Here is a 23,325-nt window from a genome sequence, read left to right as displayed (position 1 = left end):
CCAGACGGAACCCTCTCCTCAGTAGAAGGCACATGACAGCCCACTTAGAGTTTTCCTAAAGGCACCTAAAAGACTCTCAGACCATGAGAAAAAAAGATTGTCTGGTCTGATGAAACCAAGATTGAACTTTTTGGCTTGAATGCCAAGCGTCACGTCTGGAGGAAACCAGCCACAACTCATCACCTGGGTTCTAAACAGCTTCTACCCCCAAGCCATAAGACTCCTGAACATCTAATCAAATGGCTACCCAGACTATTTGCATTGCGCCCCCCCCCCCCTTTTACACCACTTCTACTCTCTGTTATCATCTATGCATAGTCACTTTAATAACTCTACCTACATGTACATATTACCACAACTAACCGGTGCCCCCACACATTGACTCTGTACCAGTACCCCCTGTATATAGTCTCGCTATTGTTATTTTTCTGCTGCTCTTTAATTACTTGCTACTTTTATTTCTTATTCTTATCTGTATTTTTTTAAACTGCATTGTTGGTCAGGGACTCGTAAGTAAGCATTTCACTGTAAGGTCTACACCTGTTGTATTCGGCGCATGTGACTAATACGATTTGATTAGATTTTTGATACCATCCCTACAGTGAAGCACGGTGGTGGCAGCATCATGCTGTGGGGATGTTTTTCACCGGCAGGGACTGGGAGACTAGTCAGAATCGAGGGAAAGATGAACAGAGCAAAGCACAGAGATCCTTGATGAAAACCTGCTCCAGAACATTCAGGACCTGTCTGGGGCGAAAGTTTTCGTTCTAACAGGACAATAACCATAAGCACACAACCAAGACAACGCAGGAGTGGATTCGGGACAAGTCTCTGAATGTCCTTGAGTGGCCCAACCAGAGCCCGGACATCTCTGGAAAGTCCTGAAAATAGCTGTGCAGCGACGCTCCCCATACAACCTGAAAGAGCTTGAGGATCTGCAGAGGAGAATAGGACAAACTCTCCAAATACAGGTGTGCCAAGCTTGTAGCGTCATAACCAAGAAAACGCAAGGCTGTAATCGCTGCCAAAGGTGCTTCAACAATAACTTAGCAAAAATGACTAAAAAACTGTTTTTGCTTTGTCATTATGGGGTTGTGTGTGTAGATTGAGAGAAAACATTTTGAAAAAATGAAGGGTTCTGAATATTTTCCTAATGGACTGTAAATATTAACACACATTGAAAAGCTACTTCTCTTCACGTATTCAAAAACAGAGGCATGGCAGTGCCACTCGTAGTCCTAGATATACCAAGTGCCTTATAAAACCCTTTTAAAAAAAGACAGAACACATTCAATACAATATAAACATGGGCAACTTATATGCAGGCAAAGGTGTGAGTGTAATCATGCTGGCCATTTAGGATTCAAAATAAAATGGATTTACAACAAAATAGTATTTTTGGGCATGAGTTATACACAATCCTGAAAAAAATGCCTCTTTTATTCAAAATGCATATTTACACATGATTTAACCTCCATCAAATGGTATTATGACAGCCATATGGGATTTTGGATACCATATTGGATTTGAGACAAAATCCATGGTGGCCCCAAAGATCATCTGTGGCGGCTCCCAACTTAATTACAAGAGTAGGCTCTAAAAATACAAAATACAACAAGGTTCCTTGGACCTCAAAAAAAAAAGAAATCTCGAATTCCGATGTCTGAACCCACTTGTTTTCCTCAGAGCAGATTATACTAGCCATAACACACACAACATGTGGAACTATATGTATTTTGTCAGGCAGAATTTGACTTGGAAAGTTGTCTATTAAATCAGCTACCAAAAAGTAAAGCTTACATTCATCATAAATATTAATAGTTGACATTTCTGCCTATGGTATATCTGTGTTAACAGGTCTATATTTCCAAGATGCATTAAGACTTCCTGATGCTGTTTGTTTTTTTGTGTATGTAGGGCAGACAACTGACTACTTGTATTCCACATTTTTGTCCATCCCCCTTCCAAACAGGCATTATTCTGCACTTTTTGAGTTTAGGGTGTGTCACAATATCTATACATTTACCCACTTTTGCAGTAAAATATTTTTACACAGCCATCCATTTCATATACAAATAGCATGGAGGTGTATTTCGTCATTGTCCTGTTGAAAAACAAATGATAGTGGGACTAAGCGCAAACCAAATGGGATGGCGTATTGCTGCAGAATGCTGTGGCAGCAATGCTGGTTAAGTGTACCTTGAATTCGAAATAAATCACTGACAGTGTCACCAGCAAAGCACCCCCACACCATCACACCTCCATGCTTCACGGTGGGAACCACACATGCGGAGATCATCCGGTCACCTACTCTGCGTCTCACAAAGACACAGCGGTTGCAACCAAAAATCTCAAATTTGGACTCATCTGACCAAAGGACAGATTTCCACCAGTTTAATGTCCATTGCTTGAGTTTCTTGGCCCAAGCAAGTATCTTCTTATTGGTGTGCTTTAGTAGTGGTTTCTTTGCAGCAATTCCACCATGAAGGCCTGATTCACGCAGTCTCCTCTAAACAGTTGATGTTGAGATGTGTCTGTTACTTGAACTCTGAAGCATTTATTTGGGATGCAATTTCTGAGGCTGGTAACTCTAATGAACTTATCCTCTGCTGCAGATGTAACTCTGGGTCTTCCTTTCCTGTGGCGGTCCTCATGAGAGCCAATTTCATCGTAGCGCTTAATTGTTATTTGCAACTGCAATTTTCCGGATTGACTGACCTTCATGTCTTAAAATAATGATGGACTGTCGTTTCTCTTTACATATTTGTGCTGCTCTTGCCACAATATGGACTTGGTCTATTACCAAATACGGCCATCTTCTGTATACCCCTCTTACCTTGTCACAACACAACTGATTGGCTCAAAAGCATTAAGAAGGGAAGAAATTCCACAATTTAACTTTTAACAAGGCACACCTGGTAATTGAAACTCATTCCAGGTGACTACCTCATGAAGCTGGTTGAGAGAATGCCAAGAGTGTGCAAAGCTGTCATCAAGGCAAAGGGTGGCTTCATTGAAGAATCTCAAATATAAAATAGATTTTGATTTGTTAACACTTGTGGTTACTACATGATTACATATGTGTTATTTCATAATAGTGAAGACATCAACTATTCTACAATGTAGAGAATAGTAAAAATAAAGAAAAATCCAAGAATGAGTAGGTGTGTCCAAACTTTTGACTGGTACTGTTTATAGGAATATGTGTGCATGTATCTGGTATTCCCTTAATCCTTTTACATATACAGTAGTGACATATTTGAGATCTTGCCAAGATTTCTGTATTTCAAATTATTATTTAATTGAGCAGAGAATACAAGGGAGTATGAGTAAAGCAGCAGTTACCTAGTGTTTATTTTCAGTGTACTAGTGTTGATTTAGGAATTAAATTAACTGGAAGTAAATTAAATCAAACCTTTTGTAATATAATTTCACGGTATGCACAAAATAGTGTGTGAGGATTTGGTGAGGCAAGCTGATCCTAGATCTGAGCATAAGGCACATCTTCTCAAAAGTCTTACCTGCAGGTCAGTGAGCAGGTTGCTGGTCTCTCTCACTCTGGCTCTGGTGGTGTCCAGCTCAATGCATAGTTTCTCCTGGGTGTCCTTCAGACTGGAGATGTGGCTGTGTGCAGAGTCAAGGTTTTGCTCCCCTTCCTTCACCAACTCCTGAAGGTGAGACACCTGCAGTGGACGGGAAATGAGGTCAGATGTCGTGCAACTCAAGGACCAAATCAGGTAGTAGTGGCAGAGAGGAATGGGCATGCCTAAGGTTGCAAAAGGGAAGGGTATATATTACTGTAAATGTTCTAAGTTTACCAGAAAACTACCAGAATGTTGGTATCTTTTAAGGATTTTATGTAATCTATCACAGGACATTTAGTGGCTGTTTTGGGTACTTCTGTGATAATCTGTTGTCTGTAATTCAAATCAAATGTTATTTGTCACATGAGCCGAATACAACAGCTGTAGACCTTACCGTGAAATGCTTACTAGCAAGCTATTAACCAACAACGCAGTTCAAGAAATAGAGTTGAGAAAGTATTTACTAAATAAACAAATAAATGTAATAAAAAGTAACAATAACGAGGCTATATACAGGGGGTACCGGTACCGAGTCAATGTGCGGGGGTACAGGTTAGTCGAGGTAATTTGTACATGTAGGTAAGGTTGAAGTGACTATGCATAGATAATAAACAGTGAGTAGCAGCAGTGTAAAAACAAAAAGGGTGGTCAATGAAAATAGTGTCCATTTGATCAATTGTTCAGCAGTCTTATGGCTTGGGGGTAGAAACTGTTAAGGAGCCTGTTGTACCGGTACCGCTTGCCGTGTGGGAGCAGAGAAAACAGTCTATGACTTGGGTGACTGGAGTCTGACAATTTTTTGGGCCTTCCTCTGACACTGCCTAGTGTATAGGTCCTGGATGGCAGGAACCTTGGCCCCCGTGATGTACTGGGCTGTACGCACTACCCTCTGTAGCGCCTTACGGTCAGATGCCGAGCAGTTGCCATAGCAGGCAGTGATGCAACCGGTCAGGATGCTCAATGGTGCAGCTGTAGAACTTTGAGGATCTGGGGACCCAAGCCAAATCTTTTCAGTCTCCTGAGGGGGAAAAGGCATTGTCGTCCCCTCTTCACAACTTTCTTGGTGTGTTTGGAGCATGCTAGTTTGTTGGTGATGTGGACAGCAAGGAACTTGAAACTCTTGAACTGCTCCACTACAGCCCCATCGATGTGAATGGGAGCGTGGTCGGCCCTCCTTTTTCCTGTAGTCCACGATCAGCTCCTTAGTCTTGCTCAATTTCAGGCCTACCACCGTTGTGTTGTCAGCAAACTTAATGACGGTTTTGTAGTCATGCTTGGCCACGCTGTCGTGGGTGAACAGGGAGTACAGGAGGTGACGAAGCACACAACCCTGAGGGTTACCCGTGTTGAGGATCAGCATGGCGGATGTGTTGTTGCCTACCCTTACCACCTGGGGGCGGACCGTCAGGAAATCCGGGATCCAGTTGCAGAGGGAGGTGTTTAGTCCCAGGGTCCTTAGCTTAGTGATGATCTTGGAGGGCACTATGGTGTTGAACGCTGAGCTGTAGTCAATGAACAGCATTCTCACATAGGTGTTCCTTTTGTCCAGGTGGGAAAGGGCAGTGTGGATTGCGATTGAAATCTGTTGGAGCGGTATGCAAATTGAAGTGGTTCTAGGGTTTCCGGGATGATGGTGTTGATGTGAGCCATGACCAGCCTTTCAAAGCACTTCATGGTTTCCGACGTGAGCGCTACGGGGCAGTAGTCATTTAGGCAGGTTACTTTCGCTTTCATGGGTACAGGGGCTATGGTGGTCTGCTTGAAACATGTTGGCATTACAGACTCGGTCAGCAAGAATTTGAAGACACTTGCCAGTTGGTCCGTGCATGCTCTGAGTACACGTCCTGGTAATCGGTCTGGCCCCACAGCCTTGTGAATGTTGACCTGTTTAAAAAGGTCTTGCTCACATCGGCTACGGAGAGTGTGATCAACAGCGTAATTATCTCTGGCCTCCTGTGTGGCCTTATCACAAAATATATTACATTATTAAATAAGATGACTTAAAAATAAATAGAATGACAAACTGCTAATAAGGACTTTTAAAGAAATCAGCCATCAATTTGTGTAACGATTTTCAAAATTTTAGTCTGCACAAATTAATATACACATGTTACCAGCAGCAGTGCATTTCCATCAAACTGGCTTCTTGCAAATCAAAGGCTGTGCATAATGATGTAGCGAGCACAAAAATCACTTTGTCATATAACTTTTCATTCACAGAATAAAAAAACTGAAATTCTATGCGTTTCCATCCCACTTTTAACTCCATTGATGGTTTTGGTACAAAAAGTCTGTGATAAACAGCAAACGTGCTGACTCTGGTCTTGACATGCGCTTTAGCCAACAGCTCGCAGAGGGAGGCCTACACAAGAACGAGATCATTTGTATTTATCAATTGGCAGGCAAGCATCGATCATAATGTCACCAGTTTACCAATTAACTCTCAATCTACTGGTGCACTTTCACCACCCTGTGAAGTTCATCATAACTTATTTTATCTGAAGCCTAATAAACTGTGCATGCTTCTTCAAGTCGAGGTAGTGGGAAGACCACATAACATAGCATCGTATGACTGCAAATTTAACTCAATATGGTGTTAATTATATCAGCAATTGGCCAAGAAATAGTTTCCACTGCAATTTGTCGCATTATCTAATCACCGACAAAAAAATGATTGGCCCTTCTCTAGCCAATTTTGTTTTGTCGACGTTTAGGAAATGTACTGCCAATTTGAGAGTTGTAATCTGGCCTATCATGAGTTTTTTTATCTGACAGGTATGTTAATTGCATAATTGGATGGAAACCTGGTTTATGTCAGACTTTCCTTACCTCTTGATTGGCTATATTGAGCTTGGCAGAAAGCTCCTTCTTCAGGTTGTCCAGTTGCTGTTGGAGACAATTCTTCTGCTCCTCCAATGAGAGTCGCCGAATCTCAAACTCCTGGCCCATTTCCTAAAGTGACGGTCAATACCCAGATGAGTTTGAGATGCAACAAAGAAGCTGAACTTCGCATGGAGCACTGTGTCACGGTTATCGATGGTGAAGGAGGACCAAAATGCAGCAGGACTGTGTTGGTTCATCTTGAACATTTATTAAACTCAAAATGAACTCCAAAACAACCTCATGATCACCGAACAGTCTTCTCAGGCTCATACACGCTAGACAAGAAACAATCTCCCACAAAAACCTACACCAAACAATTACCCATATATAGGACTCTCAATCAGAGGCAACGAGGAAGCACCTGCCTCCAATTGAGTCCCAAACCCCAATCAACCTAACATAGAAATACATTAACCAGACTACACATAGAAATACATAAACATAGACCATAAACCAAAAACCCAGAAATAATAAATCGAACGCCCTTTTACCAAAACACCACCCCGAACCACATAAAACAAATACCCTCTGCCACGTCCTGACCAAACTACAATAACAATTAACCCTTATACTGGCCAGGACGTGACACACTGGTTTTCGTAAAAGGATACTGAAGGGAGATTAAATGCATCATCGTCCTAAAATAAGCAGGATTGCAATGCAAAACCCACAAGAACAAACCTGTGATTTAGCTGATCTCACATTGATAACGAACAGCTGCAACTTTCTTTGTCTAGGTTTTCTATTCCCGCCCCCAATGCAATAACGACCTATCAAGAGCACCGGAAATCATAAGGCTGATGAATGTAAAATAATTCAAGAATATATGTGCAATTTTAAATATATATATATATATATATATATATAAAATAACTTTATTAGACTACATTTTCATTTAATAAAAATGATAGATTATATAACTCAATCACGCACAGAGACTGCTGTTTAAATAAAACTCATTGACATTTCTGTGCTTAACTTGAGGGACAGAGCTTTGGTGAACAATAGAGATGTGATCGTGGCTTTACATAACGCAGTGAGCCTCGTGTCTAGTCATCTTTTATATTAAGTATGCTTTTATCGGGGAAGAAATAAAATCCTCAGTGAGGACTACTTTATTGAGCACTGGGTTGAATCAAGGCTTCACGTCAACCTAATTGAAAACAATGTATTCAGTGAGAGGAGCTTTGCTATTAATTTCTTAGATATACACTACCATTCAAAAGTTTGGGGTCACTTAGAAATGTCCTTGTTTTCCATGAAAACATACATGAAATGGAGCTGCAAAATGAATAGTAAATATAGACAAAATGTTGACAAGGTTATAAATAATGATTTTTAATTAAAATAATTGTGTCCTTCAAACTTGGCTTTCAATCAAAGAATCCTCCATTTGCAGCAATTACAGCCTTGCCGACCTTTGACATTCTAGTTAGTCAATTTGTTGAGGTAATCTGAAGACATTTCACCCCATGCTTTCTGAAGCACGTCCCACAAGTTAGATTGGCTTGATGGACACTTCTTCTGTACCATACAGTCAAGCTGCTGAATAGGGTTGAGATCCGGTGACTACGATGGCCACTCCATTATAGACAGAATACCAGCTGACTGCTTCTTCCCTAAATAGTTCTTGCATAGTTTGGAGCGGTGGTTAGGGTCATTGTCCTGCTGTAGGAGGAAATTGGCTCCAATTTAGCACCGTCCACAGCAAAATGAAGTGATAGCCTTCCTTCTTCAAGATCCCTTTTACCCTGTACAAATCTCCCACTTTACCACCACCAAAATACCTCCAGACCATCACATTGCCTCCACCATGCTTGACAGATGGCGTCAAGCACTCCTCCAGCATCTTTTCATTTTTTCTGCGTCTCACGAATGTTCTTCTTTGTGATCCAAACACCTCAAACTTTGATTTGTGTGTCCATAACACTTTTTTCCAATCTTCCTCTGTCCAGTGTCTATTATTTTGCCCATCTGGTGTTTTGCGGGTACTATTTAATGAAGCTGCCAGTTGAGGACTTGTGAGGCGTCTGTTTCTCAAACTGGACACTAATGTACTTGTCCTCTTGCTCAGTTGTGCACTGGGGCCTTCCACTCTTTCCATTCTGGTTAGAGCCAGTTTGCGCTGTAATGCGAAAGGAGTAGTACACAGCGTTGTACGAGATCTTCAGTTTCTTGGCTATTTCTGGCATGGAATAGCCTTCATTTCTCAGAACAAGAATAGACTGCCGAGTTTCAGAAGAAAGGTTTTTGTTTCTGGCCATTTTGAGCCTGTAATCAAACCCACAAAAGCTGATGCTCCAGATACTCAACTAGTCTAAAGAAGGCCAGTTGTATTGCTTCTTTAATCAGGACAACAGTTTTCAGCTGTGCTAACATAATTGCAAAAGGGTTTTCTAAAGATCAATTAGCCTTTTAAAATGACAAACTTGGATTAGCTAACAACGTGCAATTGGAACACAGGAGTGATGGTTGCTGATAATGGGCCTCTGTACGCCTATGTAGATATTCCATTTTTTTTTTTTTTTATCTGCCGTTTCGAGCTACAATAGTCATTTACAACATTAACAATGTCTACAGTGTATTTCTGAACAATTTTATGTTATTTTAATGGACAATTTTTTTAAACTTTTCTTTAAAAAACAAGGACATATCTAAATGACCCCAAACTTTGAACGGTAGTGTATATTTTTCTTGAACATGACAAGTTGAGCTCAATTGGACACTGAATTGTAACATTGGCTTACTGTTCATGTGCTGCTTAAAAATCTTTTGTATTCATGAAAATAACAGACGTCTTATAAAAAGGATGACAAATTCCAATCCCCACACGACGAAGTAAACGTAGAGACAAGCTATGATTCCCATCTGTGTCTAATTCTAAATATATGATATACAATTAAGCACAAGGAATAAAAAGTTAGTTGGATTATAGCATGTACATTGCCTTCAGAAGGTATTCATACCTCTTGATTTATTCCACATTTTGTTGTTATAGCCTAAATTCAAAATTGATGAAAAAATTATTCTCACCCATCCACACACAATAACAAATGTGAAAACATGTATTTAGACAATTTTGCAAATGTATAGAAAATAAAATACAGAAATATCTAATTTAAATAAGTATTCACACCCGAGTCAATACTTTGTAGAAGTACCTTTGTCAGCGATTACAGCTGTACATTTTTTAAACATAATTTCACTTTGACATTATGGGGTATTGGCCAGTGACAAAAAAAAGACAACATTTAATCAATTTTAAATTCAGACTAACAACAAAATGTGGAAAAAGTCAAGGTTTGTGAATACTTTCTGAAGGCACTGTATGTAGGCTTGTGGGTGTCTACCAAGTTCATTGTATATGAATACATGAATAAATACTGGGCTTGAGTGTGGTTGTGTGTGTGTGTGTGCGTGTGTGTGTGTACAGAGTGTAGCATAAATAGAGTATATTAAATAGTGTGTATACAACAGTGTGTAGGGCAGTGTGTGTGCACTATACTCACAGCCATCAATAGATTATTCTCCTTCTCTGCAGCGTTCTGTGCACTCTCCTGCGTTGCCCTGTGTTTCTCCGACAGCTCCTCTAGTGCCTGTGCCTGGGCCTCTTTGAATCTCACACCCTCCTCTTCGTATTTGCCCCTCAGCCTCGCTAGCTCCTTCTCATAGCCCTGCCTCTCCTCACGAAGGGACTTTGGGGGGGGGAATAGCCAAGATTTATTTCACACCCTGGCAGATCCGAAGGGCCATAGATACATTAAACATTTACATGTGATGGCTGTAATGAAACAAACCACAGCTGAAATCTAATAGATGAATGTACCCTCACCTTAGAGAGCAGATGGGCTACTTTCATCTTAGCACAGCAGTTTCTGCAGTGTTACTAATGGAACCCAATGCTTCTTAAAATCAATGTTAATGTTTTAAAATCCACTAAAGAAATGATAAACTATGTATACTACATGACCAAAAGTCTGGACACCTGCACTAGGCAGTCCCCTTCTGTAAGCTTGTGTGGCCTACCACTTCGCGGCTGAGCCATTGTTTCTCCTTGCACTTACAGTTGACCGGGAAGCTCTAGAAGGGCAGAAATTCAACAAACTGACTTGTTGCCACGTTGAAAGTCACTGAGCTCTTCAGTAAGGCCTTTCTACTACCAGTGTTTGTCTATGAAGTTGGCATGGCTGTGTGCTCGATTTTATACACCTGTCAGCAACGGGTGTGGTGTAGCCGAAATAGCTGAATCCACTAATTTGAAGGGGTGTCCACATACATTTGCAAATATACTAAGCTATATGGAAGGTTAAGGTTATACCAAGGATCATTTAACTATTTGGTTTTACATTTTAAGATCCCTTGAAGTCAAAAAAAAATATCAAAAACAAATTACATTTGGTCATAAGCCCATACAAACGCATTGAATAACAGATTCACTACATAGTATAACTGATCGTCCCCCAAACAATCTAAAGGACGTTTTTTCTGAAGAGTCTGTCCAATATCAGAGATATAAGAAAGATCAGGAAACATTTATTTGTATTGAATGTACAGTATTTAACTGCTTAGTTTTTGGCAGTAAACAGTCTCCATACACAGTATACGTTACGTCCATTCATTTCTTTCAACTGGTACCGGGGGGACGAGTCTCACCTTTCCATATTAGTGTGTAGCCCAAACTGTTCGGACACTACAGACAGAAGTTGGCAGATCGGCTGTACCAACTTCAGACAAGTACCAAGACGCTTGTGGTGGTCGTACATCAAAACAGAGAACATGATCGTGTTTGTGAGAGTCTCATCTTTCCATATAGGGGTCATAATAGGCCAAACCGTTCGGACACGACAAACGATTTTGTGAGAAGACCGATATTCAGGATGTCTGATGGTCTGACTAACACTGCTCTAGCTCTGTCACCTTTAAACACAGATGCGTAAGTGCGGCAATTGTTATCTCTAGCTTAAACTGAAAAAAGTGTATTATGTTAATTAGATTTCCACGGGGCCGCGGAAATCGACTCTATGGGGTTTTAAACATAAAATAGAAGGGCTAAGCTTCTTCACTAAACTTCCCCCGTTGTTTGGATCTACTGTGAAGCTTGAGATGTTTCAGTGTATTTGGCACAGCATCAATATCTACAATGCGTATTACATAATAAGAGAAGGGTTGAGATACAGAACTCTTCTGTTTTGTACCAGCTCCCTGGCGGGTACCTGCCTGAGAGAACAGCTAACCTAGAAAGCATGCATACGTTCTGAAAACATTGGCATCATCGAAAACAGAATTGCACAGTTGTATAAATATGGGCAGCTAACAACCTTTTCCAATGCCATGCCAATCAATATACAGTACCAGTCAAAATGTTGGACACAAAAACTCATTCAAGGGTATTTCTTTATTTTTATTATTTTCTACATTGTAGAATAATAGTGAAGACATCAAAACTATGAAATAACACATTTGGAATCATGTAGTAACTAAAAAAAAAGTGTTAAACAAAACAAAATATATTTTATATTTGAGATTCTTCAAAGTAGCCAACCTTTGCCTTGATGACAGCTTTGCACACTCTTGGCATTCCCTCAACCAGCTTCATGAGTTAGTCCCCTGGAATGCATTTCAATTAACAGGTGTGCCTTGTTAACTTCTTTGGGAAAGGGGGCAGTATTTTCAAGGCCGGATAAAAAACGTACCTGATTTAATCTGGATACTACTCCTGCCCAGAAACTAGAATATGCATATTATAAATAAGTAGATTTGGATAGAAAACACTCCAAAGTTTCTAAAACTGTTTGAATGGTGTCTGTGAGTATAACAGAACTCATATGGCAGGCCAAAACCTGAGAAGATTCCATACAGGAAGTGCCCTGTCTGACAATTTGTTGTCCTTCTGTTGCATCTCTATCAAAAATACAGCATCTGTGCTGTAACGTGACATTTTCTAAGGCTTCCATTGGCTCTCTAAAGCCACCAGAAAGTGGAATGGGGTGTCTGCTGTCTCTGGGCGAAGAACAGCAGCAGAATTTGTGAGTGGTCAGCCTGGGGACAGTGACACTGGAGATGCGCGGTCACGAGACTACTCCATTTTTTTCTTTCAGCCTTTGAATGAATACAACGTTGCCCGGTTGGAATATTATCGCTATTTTACGAGAAAAATAGCATAAAAATTGATTTTAAACAGCGTTTGACATGCTTCTAAGTACGGTAATGGAATATTTTGACATTTTTTTGTCACGAAATGCGCTCGCGCGTCACCCTTCGGATAGTGACCTGAACGCACGAACAAAACGGAGCTATTTGAATATAACTATTGATTATTTGGAACCAAAACAACATTTGTTGTTGAAGTAGAAGTCCTGGGAGTGCATTCTGACGAAGAACAGCAAAGGTAATCCAATTTTTCTAATAGTAATTCTGAGTTTAGGTTGTCCCAAACTTGGTGGGTGTCAAAATAGCTAGCCGTGATGGCCGAGCTATGTACTCAGAATATTGCAAAATGTGCTTCGCCGAAAAGCTATTTTAAAATCTGACACCGCGATTGCATAAAGGAGTTCTGTATCTATAATTCTTAAAATAATTGTTATGTATTTTGTGAACGTTTATCATGAGTAATTTAGTAAATTCACCGGAAGTTTGCGGTGGGTATGCTAGTTCTGAACGTCACATGCTAATGTAAAAAGCTGTTTTTTGATATAAATATGAACTTGATTGAACAAAACATGCATGTATTGTATAACATCATGTCCTAGGAGTGTCATCTGATGAAGATCATCAAAGGTTAGTGCTGCATTTAGCTGTGGTTTGGGTTTTTGTGACATATATGCTTGCTTTGAAAATGGCTTTGTGATAATTATTTGGGCTGGGTACTCTCCTGACATAATCTAATGTTTTGCTTTCGCTGTAAAGCCTTTTTGAAATCGGACAATGTGGTTAGATTAACGAGAGTCTTATCTTTAAAATGGTGTAAAATAGTTGATTGTTTGAGAAAATTGAATTGTGATATTTTAGTTGGTTTTGTATTTCGCGCCGTGCGATGCCATTGGCTGTTGGCTAGGGGTTCCGCAGGCGGAACGGGGTTCCTCTAGCGGAACGTCTGTCCTCAACAGGTTAAAAGTTAATTTGTGGAATTTCTTTCCTTCTTAATGTGTTTCAGCCAATCAATTGTGTTGTGACAAGGTAAGGGTAGTATACAGAAGATAGCCCTATTTGGTAAAAGACCAAGTCCATATTATGACAAGAACCGCTCAAATAAGCAAAGAGAAACAGTTCATCATTACTTTAAAACATGAAGATCAGTCAATCCGCTAAATATCAAGAACTTTTCAAGTTTTGACTGGTACTGTACATAATGTTTTTTGCCAAATATGTTGGCCAAACAAATGCTTGCTATCTGCGAAACTTCCCACTGTTTTCCCAGTGTCCGGATCTACTAAACACTGAGACACTAGGAGAAGCTAAAGATAATATTCAGCACATCTTACAAACTGAGAGAAGTTGAATACCTGCTCCAGGGAGAGGACCTGATGTTTGTGCTGCTCGTCAGTGGCCTGGCTCTGGTTGAGCACCCTCTCCCTCTCCTCCTCCAGCCTGAGGATCTTCTCCCTCAGGCGGCTCTGCTCCAAGTCCAGGTCCCTGATAGTGGCCTCGTGGCTCATATGGGTGGCCTGTAGCGAGCCTATCTGACCTGGAGGCACACATGCAAAACAAGCAGATGGTGAGGGTGTGAAGGGCAATGGCAGAAAGGCAATTTAAATGGGCAATGCTTTCATATCAGACACTGAACATCTGTTCTGTCAGAATATTCAAGTGGGATGAACACTCAGCCAGCACTCAAAAGTCCATGAAGTGCCCTTGTGGTTAAAATCTCACTGTAAAGTGCTAAGTTAGCTTAAAAGTAAAATAAAATAATGAATTTTTTCCAACAATATCTTACTGCTTTTATTGCATGAGTTATTCATATAACTGCAAAGGGAAGTACAAAATGAGGAACACTTGGCACTGAGGGAGAATATAAAAGGATGATCAAACTAGCCTCGAATAACCCTCATTAATCTGCAAAACAATTTTTTCTCAAAAAGGTAAAAGCACATAGCCCTACTTCAATAAAAAAACTTTTTTATCTCTCTTTTAAAAAAAAAAAAAACATACATACATAGGCCTAATTCTCTTTGGTAAAAATTTTTTTTAAAAGATACGTTCTCTTATCTGACCAGACAAGCTTAGCCCTATTCGCAGGAGATGAGTTTAATGGGGGAGATGGGCTTAGGTAATTATGTACACCAGCACAAATCACCACATCCGTAATTTAAATCCCATCTGAATCTGCCATGTCGGTCATTTTTAGATAGCAGGAGAGTCATAATTCTAAACGAAAAAAACAACTCCAAGGTCCTCTGATAAAAGGTCCTCTAAAATTGATTAAATCGTTTTTTCCCCCTCATCAATCTCCACACAATACCCCATTAAGACAAAGCAAAAACAGGCTTTTAGATTTTTTGCAAACTGAAAAAAAAGCACATTTACATAAGTATTCAGACCGTTTACTCAGTACTTTTTGGGTTTCTCCCATTCTTCTCTGCAGATCCTCTGAAGCTCTATCAGGTTGGATGGCGAGCGTCGCTGCAAAGCTATTTTCGAGTCTCTCAAAAGATGTTCGATCGGGTTCAAGTCCGGGCTCTGGTTGGGCCATTCAAGGATATTTAGAGACTTGTCCCAAAGCCACTCCTGCATTGTCTTGGCTGTGTGCTTAGGGTTGTTGTCCTGTTGGAAGGTGAACCATTGCCCCAGTCTGAGGTCCTGAGCACTCTGGAGCAGGATTTCATCAAGGATCTCTCTGTACTTTGCTCCGTTCATCTTTCCCTCGATCCTGACTAGTCTCCCAGTCCCTGAAAAACATCCCCACAGCATGATGCTGCCACCACCATGCTTCACCGTAGGGATGGTTCCAGGTTTCCTCCAGACGTGACGCTTGGCATTCAGGCCTAAAAGTTCAAACTTGGTTTCATCAGACCAGACATTCTTGTTTCACATGGTCTGACAGTGCTTTAGGTGCCTTTTGGCAAACTCCAAGCGGGCTGTCATGTGCCTTTTACTGAGTGGCGGCTTCCGTCTGGCCACTCTACCATAAAAACCTGATTGGTGGAGTGCTGCAGAGATGGGAGAACCTTCCAGATGGACAACCATCTCCACAGAGGAACTCTGGTCACTCTGATAGAGCTCCATCGGGTTCTTGGTCACCTCCCTGACCAAGGCCCTTCTCCCCCGATTGCTCAGTTTGGCCGGGTGGCCAGCTCAAGAAAGAGTCTTGCTGGTTCCAAACTTCTTCCATTTAAGAATGATGGAGGCCACTGTGTTCTTGGGGACCTTCAATACCGCAGACATTTTTTGCTACCCTTCCCCAGAATCTGTGCCTCCACACAATCCTGTCTCAGAGCTCTATGGACTAATGCAACACTTGCTGTTAATAGATTGCAAAGCAGCATTCCAACTGTGCTAAACTTAAATAACAAGTTCAAGTTCTCATCCATAGCCTAAAAACACATCTCCAGTGACCCAAGTTATATACTGTTCTCTCTGCTACCGCACGGCAAATGGTACCGGAGCGCCAAGTCTAGATCCAAAAGGCTCCTTAACAGCTTCTATCCCCAAGTCATAAGACTGCTGAACAACTAATAAAATGGCCACCCAGACTATTTACATTGATCCCCCCCCCTCTTTTTGTTTTTACACTGCTGCTACTCGCTGTTTATTATCTATGCATAGTCACTTTACCCCTACCTACATGTAGAAATTACCTCGACTATCCTGTACCCCCGCACATTGACTCAGTACCAGTACCCCCAATACATAGCCTCATTATTGTTATTTTATTGTGTTACTTTTTATTTTAAAAATGACTTTAGTTTATTGGTAAATATTTTCTTAACTCTTCTTGAACTGCACTGTTGGTTAAGGGCTTGTAAATAAGCATTTCACGGTAAGGTTGTATTTGGCGCATGTGACAAATACAATTTGATTTGAAGTGCAAGTGCTCTGTTTAGCTCACATCTGCAGGCTGGGGGGCAATTAGGATGTCTACCTCGGATCGCTGAAATAATGATTATGATCACACTTTCTCAATTCAAATAGACAAAGATGGTTTTGTATGGTTTAGAAACTTGGGAGCCAAGCTTGAGTTATCAGTGTAGACTTATCGCCAGGACATGTTCAAATATCTTCACGCCTGGAATAAAAAAATCTCCAGGCAATTTATTGAAAAAAATATAGAATTACAAAAGGGGCAGTTTGGAAAAAATGAATCCCGTACAAATCGTCTTCTGGAATAACAGACATTTTGGGGGTAATAATTAGTCCTGTGCGAATATGGAAAACAATAAGCACACAAAAAAAAACGGTGTGTTTTTTCTTTAATAGGCCTACCCCTCTTTCATCAAAAAAGAACATGTTCTCTTATCTGGCCAGACAACCTTATATTTCACTCTCACCCCATATACCAGGAAAACGTAGTTACAAACCTACAGGCAGCATCCCGCCAATTACTAATACATATTGAACATATTTAAAACAATTCAAAATACCAGAGATTAGTATTCTCTATCCAAACTCTCAAGCTAAATGGAGGTTTAATATCTCACTGGCTTTGTGGAGGATCTCAGTAGCCTGCTGCTGCACTCGATCTCGGCTCCCCTCCAGCTCATACTCCGTGTCCTTCAGCTGCATCACCCAGATCTCCCCATCTTGGATGGCTTCCTCCAGCTGCTTGTGCAAGTTCTGAGATATCAGGTCAAGGAACAGCAACAAGAACGCATTAAAACTGTAGTTTAGATTTTTAGTACTGTAGTTTAGTTTGTAGCCCCTTTTTTCAAATCTCGACTTTCAGGTCAAAAGTATTGCTGATTTTCATCCTTCCCATATAAATCAGTGATTATTTCACAGCTGGTAAATTGAAGATCTGGCCAATCAGTGACATGAATCAATCAACAAACTACCAGGGATAAAAGAGAACCATCAGTACTCCGGACTCCAGATAGAGCTGCATTCCCGCGGATCCCGCAGGCCCAGACAGTCATCATTGCGGCACAATCTGCATTTTTCATGCTGCAGGCAGGAGCTGGTGGTCAGACCGATCTAAACTCATTATTCGATGCTTGAAGTTCAGTACCCTACTCTCCTCTCCTAGTCGGGCATGCGAGATCAAGTGTGCCTATATGCGTGGTCTCAATTAAATAGAGTACGCTATATGCATGGGTGGAGAAGCACAGGGCAGTTTAGTTCATTCCAAGGAAATTAACCTCTTATATATGATTTGGCTATAGTTTATTATTGTCTGGAAATAAATATTGATAATCCATTTATTTGTCTCTGCCTGCAAATCCTGCCGCTTCTACGTGTAGGCATTTATAAACATGTACAATGAAACATACCGGAAACATACACAAACAGGGTTGCAGACACAAAAGGCACACATGAATATGCATGAGAATTTTACCTTAATGGTGCCCTCTGCATTGGTGAGGGAAGCCTGCAGCCTGTTGGTCTTGTCCCTGCTTTCTCTCGCCTCCTCCTGCGCCCTCTGCAGCTCAGCCCGGAGCTTTCCCAGTGTCCTCTGCAGCACTCCCTCCTGCACCTGGAACTCCTTCCTCAGCTCCACCTCCGTCCTCTTCCAGGCCAGCAGTTTCTCGGCGGTCAGCTGCTGTGTGCGCCTCATGGCTTCCAGTTCGCGTTCGTAGTAGCCCTGAGCCTTGGTGAGCTTGGCTTCGTATTCCTCCACCAGATGTACTTTGCCCTTGGTCAGCTCCTCCACTCGCTCCATGAGGGCCTCCACCTCAGCCCTGTGCAGCTCAGCCAGCTTCTCCTGATCCACGGTGGAGTTGGCGCTCTGGTTCTGCTGGCTGTGGAGCAGCTCCTGGACCTCTTGCCGGTGGGTGGCGCGTAGTTCGTCAATTGCCCTCCGCTTGTCCTGCTCGAACTGGGCCTGCGCCTGGCCAAAGGAGCGCAGCTTCTCCTCAAAGTCGCGGCGCATCTCCTCCACCTCTCGTGACATGGAGACCACGCGCTGCGTGTGTTGCGCCTCAGTACACAGCTGCGAGTCCTCCATGCGCTGACGGTACATTTCAAACTCAGCCAGTGCCTGCCGCTTCATGTGCTCGTGCAGCTCCACCGACTCCTCCAACGATTGCAGATGGCGCTTCAGGTCAACCTCGTCGACCATCTTGCTCTTATACTGCATGATCTTGTCATGCGTCTCTGTCACAATGTGCTGCACTTCGTCCTCGTGGGCCTCCCGCAGTGACTCCATCTCGTCCTCATGCTCGTCGTTCTTCGTGTTGAGGGCATAGATAACCTAGAGCAAAAAGACAAGGAAGAGGAAAATGATGAGGATTGACAGGATTAGTGAGGATATAGTTAAGGATCCTCACAGCGTCAAAAATATTATAATGAATATCTAATCAGTTAGTAAATAGATGACGCATAACTAACAAATTAGGAAATTGTTCATTAAAAGCAAAAGCTTTAGATACATTAGGTAGTTCTGGTGGAATTGGAATTGTTAGATTACATGTTAGATATTGCTGCACTGTTGGAACTAGAAGCACAAGCATTTCGCTACACTCGCAATAACATCTGCATGTGACCAATAAAATTTGATTTACAACAATGAACACGCCCTCGTCTCTGCCTGTTTACCTCGTCTAAGATGTTGCTGGTGTGTGCAACATTCCTCAGATGCACAACTTAAACTTGACAATAGTTTTACCAGACATACACTACATAACCAAAAGTATTTAGACACCTGATCGTCGAACATCTCATTCCAGAATCATGGGCATTAATAGGCAGTTGGTCACCCCTTTGCTGCTATACCAGCCTCCAATTTTCTGGGAAGGCTTTCCACTAGATGTTGGAACATTGCTGTGGGGACTTGCTTCAGCCACAAGAGCATTAGTGAGGTCGGGCGCTGATGTTGGGTGATTAGGCCTGGCTCTCAGTCGACATTCCAATTCATCCCAATGGTGTTTGATTGGGTTGAGGAACCCAACCTCACCAAGATCAGTACCCAACCTCACTAATGAGCAGGTGTCCAAATACTTTAGTTTATGTAGTGTGTCTGGTAAAACTAGTGTCAAGTTTTTGAATACAAGCCAAATATGGAAAGACTAGGAAAAGATTATTCCCCTGTTTCAGCAGCTAAAGCAGTTGGAGTGGAGGGTTTCCACAATAACCAAACCCAACTTCTCTATTATGTAATATCTCAATGGTCAGTACTAACAAGGAAGCATGATTTTTCAGATGGCGTCATTTGTATTCTTTCTGCAGAACAGTAAGGGATATAATTATCTGTACTGATTACCGTCACCAGGGTGGTATTTACAACACCAAACAAAAGAAAATGTACGGAAAATGGGAGGGACTACATGAACTTGTTCTTGTTTCAAAACGTTTTCTGTTCCAAAATGGTTTGTTGTGAACTAATGAATATGGCAATGCCCTTCATCTATACAACCACAGAATGTCATATAACGTATACCCACCGGCACTAGTTGTATAGCATCAGAACAATTGTCCTCATGATGCATTTAGAGAATTTGATCAGTAAAGATTGAGGACATGAAATGATATATTGTTACATAAATGTTTGCTTTAGTTGAATGCTTAGTCATAAAGGCTACACAACATTATTTTAACAATGAAACAGAAAACAGCCGTGATAGCTGGTGTCAACTTGCCAAAGTCAGTCATGACATATGGGTATGAGGATGTGCGGAGGAGGATACACCTCTTAATCCTTTCTACGCTGGCTCAGGACATTCTCACTAGCCAAGCAAGCAGCTTGTTGGTGGGTGCTGCATCAAAAAACACTGTAAAGGGGTTACCAGGAATTTGACAGTAGTTTACAGGCAGCAAGTCTGTATTTCATATTACAGTACACTTACTGTAATATAAATACAGTATCAAAACAAGTACTGTGTAATGACAGCCAGTACAATACTGTAAAATGTACTGTATTATACTGTAAAAAAAAGTTAATGCTTTCGGAATGAAGGAATGAAAAAAATGAATGAATAAATGAATGAAATTTGTTGAGGGGAGGGGTTTATATTTCATAGTATTTTACTGTGCCGTAAATTCCGGACTATAAGTCGCAACTTTTTTACCACGCTTTGAACCTCGCAGCTTAAACAATGACGCAGCTAATATATGGATTTTTCCAGCTTTCCATTTTTTTTTAAAAAAAACACATTCTGTGATGTGCTCAGTTTTTTGGCGGCATGAAGCTTTCATTAGCCCAATGAAATTGCCGAACGGGTTAAGGTCAAACAACTTTTTGGTTTAAAAAAGACACGGAGAAATGCATATGATGCAGCTTTCAAGCTGAAGGCGATTGATCTGGCTGTTGGAAAAGGAAATAGAGCTGCTGCACGGGAGCTTGGTCTTAATGAGTCGATGATAAGGCGTTGGAAACAGCAGCGTGAGGAATTGACTCAGTGCAAAAAGACAACTAAAGCTGACTAATCATTTTTTATTACAAGCCATGTTTCGTTAAAGCCTATTTATTTTTGTTACAAGCCATGTTTCGTTAAAGCCTGTGTAAAGTTAATTTGTTTCAATGTACCGGTAGGCACCTGCGGCTTATAGACATGTGCGGCTTATTTATGTTTAAAAAAATAATAAAAAAATGTAATTCAGTGGGTGCGGCTTATATTCAGGTGCGCTTAATAGTCCGGAAATTAAAAGGGATTGGTGCAAGCAGTTTGGTTGGCTGCTAGGTAAAGTGTTATAAAAATATTCTGTAATGTTTGTTATCACTTGCACTTCTAGAGGCCTTAACAAACGCTTCCAAACAAGCAGCAACTACTGGGCAAAACAGACCAAAAGGACATGGCAAAATGCTAAACCATTTAAGGTTTAAGTCTTGCTGCCACTCCAATCTGTCCCCTACACAATTTAAATTGATGGAGAACTATAATCACATAGCAGTTAAATTGGTATAGCATTCTCACTCACAGGTGTAACAAATATAGCCTCTTACAAGGCACACCCTAAAATATTTTTATGAGCCAGAAACAACAATACCATGCACCCACTAGTGGTGCTCCAAAAAAATACAGTAAGGTACTGTATTCTGTGGGGTTGAATTACAGTACCATTCAAAATACAGCAAGCATTTTCCCAGCCACAAAATGTTCCAATAATACACCATAATTTACAGTATGCTGCAGTAAAACATTTCAGGGTATTTTACTTTTGATAATACAAAAAATGACTGCATAATTCACAATTTTCATTACAATGAAGATACCAATAATGACCAATATTTACACCAAATATTCTCCTGTTTTTACAGTACTTCAAGTAGGTATTAGACTCAAAAGTTCTGTATATATGATGGAATTCCATATCGGTCTGTACTATGTGAAAATCTTTACAGTGCCTTCAGAAAGTATTTACACCCCTCAACTTTTTTTTTTTAACATATTTTGTTATACAAAGTGTGATTAAACTTTATTTCACTGTCATTTTTTGTCAACAATCCACACAATACTCTAATGTCAAAGTGGGGGAAACAAGCATACTCATAACATGATGCAGCCACCACTATGCTTGAAAATATGAAGAGTGGTACTCAGTGATGTGTTGTGTATGCCCGAAATGTTGTTAAACTACTCAGTTTTCTCCTATCACACCCATTTAACTCTGCAACTGTTTTAAAATCAATATTGGTCTCATGGTGAAATCCCTGAGAGGTTTCCTCCCTTTCCAGCAACTAAGTTAGGAAGGACTCAAGTAATTTTAGCTTTTCATGTTTAATTAATGTTTTTTCTAGTCTATAAACACATTTTCCCTTTGACATTATGGGGTAGTGTGTAGATCAGTTACACAAAATCTCCATTTAATCAATTTTAAATTCAGGCTATAACACAACACATTTTGAAAAGTGTAAATACTTTGAAGGCTAGTAACAGAAAATCTCAATTCAAAAGTAATATACTGTCAGTTAAATGTTTTTTATGGCCTTCTGTAGCTGACATTGAATGACTATATAAACAATACAGTATATAATAACATACCATCTTTCAGGAATTATGTAAAACAATACATTTCCTGCTGTTCACAAATGTATCAGGCCTCAACAGAATTGCAGTATTCCTAGGTGGCACAATAACATTGAATTGTATATTTCCTTAGCGATGAGTGACCACTCCAACAGGGGCATTTAAATGCTTTTCTTCAGCATCAGAGTGTGATTTCCACTATAACAACGTAGCTTTTACTAAATTATTCTAATCATATCACAAAGACACTAGCCTAGGTGAATTTATAATGAATTACATAATTTCCATTGCCAGCAGGACAAATAAATGCATTGGCCTGTACTGTGACAGTTTGCAAGAAAACGTGCGCATCAACAAACCTTTGTCAGCTGTGCTATTTTCTTACTCATTTTCAGATGCAGGTCTTGAGTATATTCCATCGTTAAACCTGCTTCGTAAAACATGTTCGACGAATTATATTTCCCTGTACTAGTAATAATACATGGATTGCCAGACGCGGTATTGTACGGTTGCTGCCAACCCGTTCCAGTCGCCATCTTCAGACACACGCTACTGTCACGACGGTCCAGCCAGAAAACGGTTCAAGTGAACCAGGTTAACTAATGTTTAGTAGTGGTTGTAGCATTCTCTTTTGCTGTTTACCAGTGTGATAGTAGTCGCAACCGCAGAATAGGGGTATACCTAGTGCAGATTGCAAAGAGCGCCAGATGGTCGTCGCTGCAGACCGCGGAACGGGGCGAGGTTAAATGTGGGCCGGGTTAACATTTACCCCGGCCCGTCACAGCTGTTGTCATTGGTCAAAC

The 23,325-nt window shown here is 40.8% G+C and overlaps 1 protein-coding gene across 2 annotated transcripts in view; it reads right to left on the bottom strand.

Annotated features, from left to right (window-relative positions):
* The window catches only part of fam184aa (family with sequence similarity 184 member Aa), an 85,341-nt gene extending 62,180 nt beyond the window's left edge, over positions 1-23,161 (bottom strand). For both annotated transcript variants that reach the window (XM_014126183.2, XM_014126184.2), the window contains exons 1-7: positions 22,882-23,161; positions 17,956-18,810; positions 17,102-17,237; positions 13,970-14,151; positions 9,977-10,162; positions 6,414-6,536; positions 3,522-3,683 (exon numbers count right to left, since the gene is read on the bottom strand). In XM_014126183.2, the coding sequence (XP_013981658.1) occupies positions 3,522-3,683; positions 6,414-6,536; positions 9,977-10,162; positions 13,970-14,151; positions 17,102-17,237; positions 17,956-18,810; positions 22,882-23,058 (1,821 nt within the window). In that variant the 5' untranslated portion in view covers positions 23,059-23,161. The remainder of the gene's footprint in view (positions 1-3,521; positions 3,684-6,413; positions 6,537-9,976; positions 10,163-13,969; positions 14,152-17,101; positions 17,238-17,955; positions 18,811-22,881) is intronic.
* Positions 23,162-23,325: the final 164 nt, after the last annotated feature.

This window comes from Salmo salar, chromosome ssa11 (genome assembly GCF_905237065.1).
Source record: "Salmo salar chromosome ssa11, Ssal_v3.1, whole genome shotgun sequence".
Taxonomy (NCBI): Eukaryota; Metazoa; Chordata; class Actinopteri; order Salmoniformes; family Salmonidae; genus Salmo; species Salmo salar.
Note: the sequence above shows the minus strand (reverse complement) of the source record. Positions and strands in the feature narration are given on the sequence as shown.